The 9346-nt window shown below is 45.1% G+C and overlaps 1 protein-coding gene across 1 annotated transcript in view; it reads left to right on the top strand.

The window, feature by feature from the left end:
- Positions 1-342: 342 nt before the first annotated feature.
- The window catches only part of CMTM4 (CKLF like MARVEL transmembrane domain containing 4), a gene marked incomplete at both ends in the record, with an annotated part of 30394 nt that continues 21390 nt past the window's right edge, over positions 343-9346 (top strand). Inside the window, one exon of the mRNA XM_084270160.1 lies at positions 343-528. Coding sequence (XP_084126286.1) covers positions 343-528 — 186 coding nt within the window. The remainder of the gene's footprint in view (positions 529-9346) is intronic.

Raw genomic sequence — 9346 nt, 5'->3', positions numbered from 1 at the left:
CACCGCGGCGGCCCCGGGCGCGGCGGTCCGCGCGCCCCTCCGCGGGGTCAGGGCGCCCCCGCGCGGCGGGGCGCTGAGCGGCGCTGAGGGCTGCCCGCGCGCCGCGCTCTCCTCCTCCTGCTGCCGCCGCTGCTGCCGCCGCGCGGGGCCGGGACTGAGGCGGCGGCCGGGCGGGACGCGGCACCATGCTGCCCTCGCTCTGCCCCCGCCGCGCCGCCTGACCGGGGACGGGGCGGGCCATGCAGCCGGCGCTCCGCTAGGTGAGCGTGGCTCGGCTCGGCTCGGGCCGGAGCTCCGCGGGCAGCCCCTCAGCAGCGCGGCGGCACCGGCACCACCGGCACCATGAGGAACGGCGACGACCTGGAGGGCTTCGACGGCGAGGCGTCCAGCACCTCCATGATGTCGGGGGCCAGCAGTCCCTACCAGCCCACCACGGAGCCCGTCAGCCAGCGCCGCGGGCTGGGCGGCCTCCGCTGCGACCTGGACTACCTGCGGGGCACCTTCGGCAGGATCAAGCTGGCTGAGGTGGTAGGTACCGCCGGCGGGGAGCGGGCCCGCGGCCGCCCGCGCTCGGGAGAAGTCGCGTCGTCCCCCCCCACCCCGGGCGGGGCTCCTTTCTCCGTGCCGGTGCGGGCGGGCAGCGGCGGCAGGCAGCCCGCGGCGGCGGGGCCGCGCCGCTCGCCTTGCCGGCCCGGCGGCTAGGTGCGTACCTGCGGGCGCGGCGCCTGGCGGCGGCCCAACCGTCCTCCATTTCAGGAGGCCGGGAAGCCGGGCGCGGGCTGGGAGCCGCTGCCGCCGGCCGGGAAGCTCCGTCTCACCGGCCGCTGCCGAGCTCGACGCTGGGGCGGGCGTTGTTTGAAGGGGTGACCCCCGTGGCTGCGAGGGGTTCTGTCAGCGGGGGGCGGGAGGTACGGTTCGGCCCGGCGGCGGCCGGACCCGGCGGCTGGAGGAAACGCTGCTGGAATTCGGGTGGCTTGAGGGGCGTCCGAGCTTGCTCCCGTCAGGTGAGGCGGCCTCCCCTCGCAGTGGAGAGCGGCCCGGGCTAGGCCCCCGCTGCAATAGGTTTCGTAGGGGTGTTCAGCTGTTCGAGCGGAAGGTTTTACCTCCGTGAGAACGCCGGGGCCTACCTGTGCCCGTCGATCGCCAGGGCGTTAAAATCCACCGCTGCGGGTTCCCTGGGGGCTGGAAAAAACCGAATGAGGCAACTTCTCAGTACTGAAATACTTGAATTGAAGCACGAAGTGCTCTTTCACTGGGGCAGGCTTACCGTTGGAGAGCAGTGTGGCTGCAGGCACGGGTCAGGCCCCGCCTGGGCCGCGTGCCGGGCATGAGGCGCGACGCCCTGGCCCCGACGGCTCAGGGCGAGGAGCCGCAGGCGTGAGCGGGCCCGCTTGGGCGCCTGCGAAGTGCTCGCGTCCCCGCTTCCCTTTAACGGGCTGGCGTCGTTCTTAAGTGCGTGGAGTAAAAATAAAACAAGCCTGGAAACAACCCCCTGCCCTGTTTTTCCGTTCTGAAATAAAATATAAGCTGTTCACGTTCGTTGAACAGCTAAACTGTTTAGTCTGAGGGAGCCCATGCAAGTCTCAGAGCACCATGGCAGCCAAACATGTAATAACACCCCAAGCGTTTTGTCAGCGTTGCTGTGGATGATGCTTCTCTTTGTCTGACCCGCTTTCGAAGTCACCTTAATATTTTTTTAATTCAACAAATGTGTTTTTCAGGATATTTTAAAATAGATGTTTTATGAAAACAAATTTTAAGTGGTTTCTTGCAGGGTAGTGCAGATGGCTTTCCTGTGAAATGGGTGACTCCTTTGAGGACTGGTGGAAGAAATATTTTAATGTTTTATAGATGTAATTTAAGCACTTAAACTCACTATTGGTTAGTACAAGACACAGCTTACATGTACAGGTTTTAGGTGAAATACCTTCAAAGTATGCTAGGTTCAACAGTGACACAAGTCTACAGAGGACTGTGATGATGAATACATAATAGTTTGTGGTTTTTTTCTGAATACCCAGTGAAATCCAAGATTAGGGATAGTGATTTGTTTCGCTCTCCTTTTCTCAATGTAGAATAGAATCTGTGCTCTGCAAGTGGTGCAGTGAGTATGTTACCTGAGTAGCGTAACAACAGGGAATAGCTGCATTGGCATTACATGTTTTCAGGACTGGAGCCAACGAATCTGTCATCGCTGTGCAACATCTACCTGTCTTTGAACTGGAAAAAACTTTAGTCGGTGTGGTAGAAATCCAGGGGTGGTGCTTCCTGACATGCTGAAATAATCTGCCCTTGGGATTTGTGTTTCTGTTCCTGCCGCTGATCCTTTCTGTAGTATGCTAATAACTGGCAAGTCATGTTAAAAGCATGTAACTAAAATGAGTGATTGCCGATCATGAGTAAGCTAATCCTTAATTCCTAAACTCCCATTTGCTTGGAACAACTTCCAAGGATGCATGTAGTACACCTCTTTATTTCTTAAGTCTTGTAAAGAAATATGTGGGGAAAACAATGCTGTGCTGGAGTTACAGATGGGGGAGGTGTATTCTTGTCCATTGTACAAAGACGTCACTACTTCCAGTGCATCATTAGGAAGATGTAGATGTGCAGATTAATATCCTCAGGGGAACTGAGTAATGCTTTGTGCCTTTAAAATGTGAGTGATCTGAGCTATTGTGCATGGTTCCTATGGAAGGCGTGAATCCAGTGTGGGTCAGAAGCTAACAAGAAATTAGATTAGCTAGAATAGGGTGGAAACCAGGGCACCATCTTGATGCCTTTTGTTTCTGCACAGCTGTACTCATGGAAGCTATACCTGATTCATGGTAATGACTGGTTGAGCAGACTACTGAAACTTGCAAACCAATGGAAAACTGAACTGTTTTGGAAAGGAGAGAACATGTTCCACAGTGCACTTAATTTGCTTATTTGCCAAGTACAATTATTTTACTTTTGATGCTTAGTAATAGCTTTACAAAAAGTAGGAACTAAAACTGTATTGAAGTCCATAGTATAGAATTCTAGCTTTAAAAACAAGGAGGAACTCCCTTTACTCCACACAAGAAAACTTCAACCTGGCAAGCCCCAAAAAACCCAATGACAAGTATTGGGTAAGCTAACAGCTATCTAAATACATTCTAGTAAAAATAATGCTACAGGAAAGGTGACATTGCATGTGCTTCATTTAGCATCAGGATTTGTGTTAAAATACATGAGTGACTGGCAGGCAGAAGTATCAGCTCAAAACAAATGTTGCTGTTTAATCTTTGGTTGAAGGACTTCCCACAAGTTTGTTTGTGGTGCTGTGAGTGAAGGATGGGTGTTGGGCACTGTGGCTTAAAGGGGTTTTCTTCCAGATGACCATTTTTGATTGTCAAAAGCAGAAGAAACAGGGAATGGGGAAAAGAAGCCCCACCACAAGTGATTGAAAAAATAGGTGACTGTGGGGTTCTATTACTTTATTGTAGATTTGTCTGTTACTGCTACAAAACATTGTTACAGGAGTTATTGCTAGATGGAAAGCAGCTTTAGGCATATGGAGTAATTTAGTTGCTGCGAAAGGGGAGAACAGTTTTAACTCACATATCTTGAATATGCCCTGAAACATCCTTTAAAAGGGCATTGACATAATGAGTTATGATAATAATTAAAGTATTGTGCTGCTTATTTCAGAGTTCTGTTTTGGCTTTCTTTCCTTTGACTCCCAGAAAAAGTTGAATAATGTTGTTGTTAATTTCAAATTTGGTATGCAAACTAGGAGAACTGTATTTTATTATTTTTTTTTTTATATTTAAAACTAAGTTGAACAGTTACATAGCACATACATCTGCCTACTAATGGTCAGTAATATTCAATATGAAGAACAGTGAGGAAGTAATAAAAAGGACCCATGTGGAACAGCTTAGGATTGAACAGATTTTCCTCTTGTTGGAAGTTTTTATTGTTAGATGGGTGAACTTTTCAGAAAGTGGATCTTTTGCCTGTATCTTATTGTTCTGTTGAAATAGGTGTGTGTGTGTGAGCATGTTTATTTGGGTTTGTGAGGAAACATCTGCTGTAACTGAGGCTGGAGCTGTAACCTTCTTGTAAAGAAGCCTGCAGGAAGGTGCTTAAGTGTTGGGTGGTAACAGGAACGGAGTTTTCAGGGCTACTGGGGTGGCCGAGACACCTCATCAGGTGTCATCAGGCAGGTGGGAAGTAAATAGTGTGAAGGGAAATGAATAGGGAGAGGGGGGAAGACATAAAGCAGTATGGAACTATGGATTTCTGATGCTTGGTTTTGTAGCCCCCTCCTCCCCCCCTTTTTTTTTAAAAAAAAAAAAAAAGAAAAAGAGGGTTTGAGCTTGCAATGGAAGTCAGGGAGAAGGCAGTACACTTGTGTATTTACTGAAGACATGCTTGTCCTTTGGTGAAGTTGAGATCTAGGGGGAAACTGTCTCAGCTGACTTTCCAGCATTTAGATGGAGCAGTACCTTGCCATATGGCATATGTGTGAGGTTAGACAGCTGTCCTTGGAGACCAGAGTAGAAAAAAAATCTTTAGAGTTTATTTTCATTACTCTCTGGCATGGCTTAATGTTTCTCATGCTTTTGGGGGCTTTAGTACTTCCCATAGAGATTATTGTACAATAATCAAAGTGATATCCCTGGAAAACTTTCCTGTGGACATCCTCAGATGATTGGTTTCGTTTTGGTACTTCTTCCCTGTTCCCTTGAATTTCCTAATGAGATACTCCTTTCTCTAGGTGTGCTTGCTGAAGAAAGGTGTTTACTACAGAGGGATTAGGAGGTGCCCATTGCTGTCATCTGAAAGAGACCTGATGGTTATCAGGTTCTCCTTGCTTGAAACTGTTTAACTTTAGATTGTCTGCTCCCCCTTCACCCTTAATTTTCTCTTTGGCTTTTCTAAATGCATTATTGCTCTTACCTTGAGTGTTACAATTCTGCACCTTGAGGGATCTTACTATGGTTTAAGTTAGGCACAGACATACATTTCCCTCTGAAATTGCCACAGTGAATCATGACTGCCTGTTGTCTGCCTCTTGGTTCCATTGAGAATGGTAGCTCTGGGTGGGCTGTTCATCAGGTCACCAGCTGAGTTATGAGGAAACCAGGCAGGATCCTGTTGGGAGCCTTGTTGGTTCTACAGGGGAACGTGCCAGGATTTTACACTTGGTTGATTAAAAGTAACGTGTGTCACCTTTAACAGTTGGGATAATCAATGTGAAGTATTGTGTCTGGCCAGTTCTTGTGACATTGGCGGTAGTTAGGGATGATTTAACTGGGGTGGGAAAATCACAGCAACCTTCTGATGGAAGTAGCAAATGCTAGAAAACCCTTATCACATGCTAGCTTAAAAGAGGGTGATATTTGTGGTGGTTAGTGATGGACTATGTGGCTCATGCAGCCCTAGACTTTCCTTTTGTCATTTGTCTGTTCCAAATGCTACAAAAGTCCATTAGAAACTCCTTTTAAAGAAGATAATACTTCTGCTTGGGAGGTCTCGGAGCTACAAGCTGCTGATGAGCACACTGGGAAGTATCACTGTGTGCTTGCTCTCATCTTGTTCTCTATAGCATATGCTATTGCCCGTCATTTGAGGCAAGATTTTGTGCTAAATGAAATCTGGTGGGAATAGTAGTTCATATGTTCACAATTTTCAGAATAAAAAATTCCATCTTCATTGGTGGAGAGTAGCTGGATGTTGGAAGTTGTTTTGCAGCTTACTGTCATACGTTTTCAGATCCAGGAATTGCTGGAGGCCAGGACTACAATAAAGTTCTTGGCTATCAGAAACTATTGCAACGAAAAAATAAACCAACCAAAATTCAGTAAGTCTGTAATATGTATTTACATGAGTAATAAGACTATTGAGATTTACTGCTGTTAATTATACAAAAAAGTTAGAGTAAAAAACTTTACGTTCAGAGGAGGCAGCTGATTGCCAATTAATAGAATCCAGTTGAAAACTGTTAGGAGGTGTTCAGATATTTAATTATCTCTGCTTTGTTGTGCCTTCAGCTCAGCATCTGATATCTTCTGGAGGGGAGGATTAGATAGGAGTCCCCAGCCTCCTATGCCAGTCCCATGTGTCACATCTAACATCCCATGTTAGACACATGCCTGTCTAACACTTTCCCGCCCCTTTCTCCCTGGTCTCTGCTGTACTCCTGTGTAGCTGCACAGCAGTGTGACTCCTTATCTGCTTTGTTTATGGGTTGTTAGAATGGGGAGCTGGGTGCTTTACAGGCAGTAGTCATGCTTTAAATCATAGAAGCTACCAGTTGGCCACCGAACACAATGAGAATAAATTGAGGGTTCTTTCACATGAGTTACTGTAAAGTTTGGTTTTAGGTAAATAGGGTGTTATCTAAGCTACAGACAGTTAGACTGTACCTAACAGAGGTCAGTGGATGACGTTCTCTGTGTGGTAAGGTCATTCTGCAGTGGTCAGGTCCTTGGTCCCAGCATTCAGTGTTCTTGGTGAGAAGCAGAGCACTGCAGGAGACATCTGAGCCTTCTAAGGCAGCTTTGGTGTCACAGGCAGCCCTGTACCTGATGGGTTTTTTTTCCTGTAAGTGATAGTTTCACCTTAAAGTTAGCTTTTGTTCACAACTTCTGTGCTTTGGCAGTATAGAGCCTCCTCATTTTTGGTGTGAACTTCATTCTAGCAAATTTATAGTTCTTGTGTTTAATGTTTTTGTTCTCTGTAACTGCTCCCTACCCCTTTGTGCACCTCACAGTGTCTGAGTGCACTTTCCTTGCTGCGCAAGGCAGGAGAAATTGTTTTGGTCTCTGGTCTCAGGATCGTCCAACGGCCCTTTCTGCACCACCTGAGGTAATCCTTTCTCAGCAGGCACATCCTGAGAAATAGGTAACCTTCCAAGTGTCTTACATATGTGTTACATGTATGATGTGTGTGATGACACATCGCTTTGCAAGCCTCTGCTGGGTATAACTCTCTTGGTACATCTTAGGATTGCATTGGTAATTTACATTGGTAACTTATAGACCGTGATTAACCACATCTTCCGTTTTTTATTCTCTTATGACTTCTAAACAGTAAGTGTGCATCTATGTAAGAAGTCCTTGTTGACTCTGTGTTGTATACTGAGCTTTGATTCTCAGTGGTATTTATGGTGAGTCTTTTGATGAGCCTCCCTAGTGATTTAATTATCTTGAGATAAGGAGACAAGGGGAAGGACTAGAAATTTAAGAGGTTCTGTTTTTCTTGTAACATAACCAGTACAGGAGGAATCTTATTTCTGATGCAAATTAATGTATTTTATTAAATTAACTTGCACACTTTTTGAGTCATCATCCTGTGCTGAAAATTGCATTTCAGAAATACTTACCTTGCTTCTAGACCTCAGCAAATACATTTGTACTGAAATTTTGTTTGTGTAGAGGGCTACATGTACAATGTAGTACGTGTACAATGTACCTTAGTAGTGGGGCAGCTGCCCAGCTGTAGTGGCAGTAGTTGCTACTTCTAAATTAGACTTGGATTAAAAATGTATTCTGTTTGGTGGTTTGGTATGGTTTTTTTTAATAAATCACCTAATAATCAGATTATTTGTGTAGCCAGTTACTTCCAAAAGACGGGAGGAATGTCTTAGGTTTCTCAGACGCTTGTACCTTCAGAATTTGGAAGGAGGAAAGCGAGAGGTGGGTAATGCTGACCTGATGTAAGAACATACAATCATGAATAGAGGAGAAATGGGCCAAAACTATTCCTGACCATGGGCAAAGGTGTCTTGGAGCTGGTGAAGCACTTGCCTGAGCTTGGAAGCCCACTCAGTACAGAGCAGCGTGGATCGAGTAATGCAGTCTTCACAGTGACAGGTCTCGAGTGTTGTTTTATTTAGTAGGTGTCCAGGGTGAAATCTGTACTCACGCTGCAGTGTTTTACTAGAGTAGTATCATGCCTGAAATATGGTTTCAGGTAAGCAGAGTAATTCTTAATGTTGTAATTTCACTGTGTGTAAATTAAACTGGGAATGATAACTCAAGAGTATCATGTTTCTGACTGTTGCGTTTAATTAATCCTAATTAAAGCTCTGCTATTTAATGCCTTAGCCTGTGGTAAAATATGATGTGTTTTTACCCCAGCAAGTATCTTCAGCATTGTCTGTAGCTGAACTACTTTAGGATGTAACTTGGTATTCAGGTGTAGATTGAATAATGTCTTGTTCAAGATACTTTTTTAAAGTTTTACATATGTTCACAAAGTGTTCAGTTCGCAAATGAGCTGAACTTGTTTGTCATACAGCTATACTCTAATGAAAGGAAGTATTACAGGCACAGCAACCACGTGCCTCATATGGTGAAATATGTGGTGCTTGGGCTGTAAAGTTCCCTTGAGCTAAGCATTATTTCCAAATGCTTTAAATGTGTCAGTGATACAGCACAACTCATAAGAGTTTTGGCTGTGTTTTGCAAAATTATTTTATGAATCAACAATGAGCGTTTCTGGATTAGTAATCTTCTGTACTTTTATCTTCTAAGCCAAAATGTTCGTGCAAGAAAGCAACAAGCATGTTTGTGAATACTATAAAATACTTAAGTTCTATGAGTTCAGTAGTAACTTTTGTCTTCTGATGTTATTTTCATGTTAGGAACTGATATTGGCGTTTGAATGTTGTGAATAAATGCAGTAATAGTTTGATCACATACTCTTCTAAAAGAAACTAATGGTTGTATTTAATGCCTAGAAGCTTTTTATGTAATGTAGATTAAACCTTTTATTAAATGTTAGGATCTTCTAATTTTAGATGATACAGTGATATTTTAGTAATAGCTTAGTATACATTTTAAAAGTATTTTGGAAAAAGTGCTCTTCTAGAATTACAGGATAGCATCCTGAGTCTTTGGGCTGTTCAGGAGGTTTAGTTCATGGTGGTAGTACAGTCAGAATGTGACTGAGAAGGCAAAGGCGTTGATCCCAGAGTCTTGGGGCTTCTGTGTTGTTAACAGCATTTGGTAGTTGTGTTTGCGGTATGCCCAGTTTGTTTGCCGTCCTTAGGCAGGGTTATAAAAGCCTGAGTAGGTGGATTTGTAGTTATGCAATGAAAGCTTGTGGGATCTTTTATTTTGGATGAGATACTACTGTATAACGCTTCTAAGACAGTCTAAATAGCGAGGCGGGCTTGAAGGTTTCATGCATTCCCCAGTACAGCTGGCAGTGCTCTTTAATGTTCTGGCCTACATCTATTTTTTTAATGTTCTGTTTTACCAGTCTGTCTAGACTGGTTTTGCCTTTTAAGGTATGGCATCTAAGGGGACCTTCAGATTGCAATCTTGGGAACCATGGGACTGCAAGGACATTTTGCACCATTTCCTTTAAA

This window comes from Gallinula chloropus (assembly GCF_964237585.1).
Source record: "Gallinula chloropus genome assembly, chromosome: 13".
Lineage (NCBI taxonomy): Eukaryota > Metazoa > Chordata > Aves > Gruiformes > Rallidae > Gallinula > Gallinula chloropus.
Note: the sequence above shows the minus strand (reverse complement) of the source record. Positions and strands in the feature narration are given on the sequence as shown.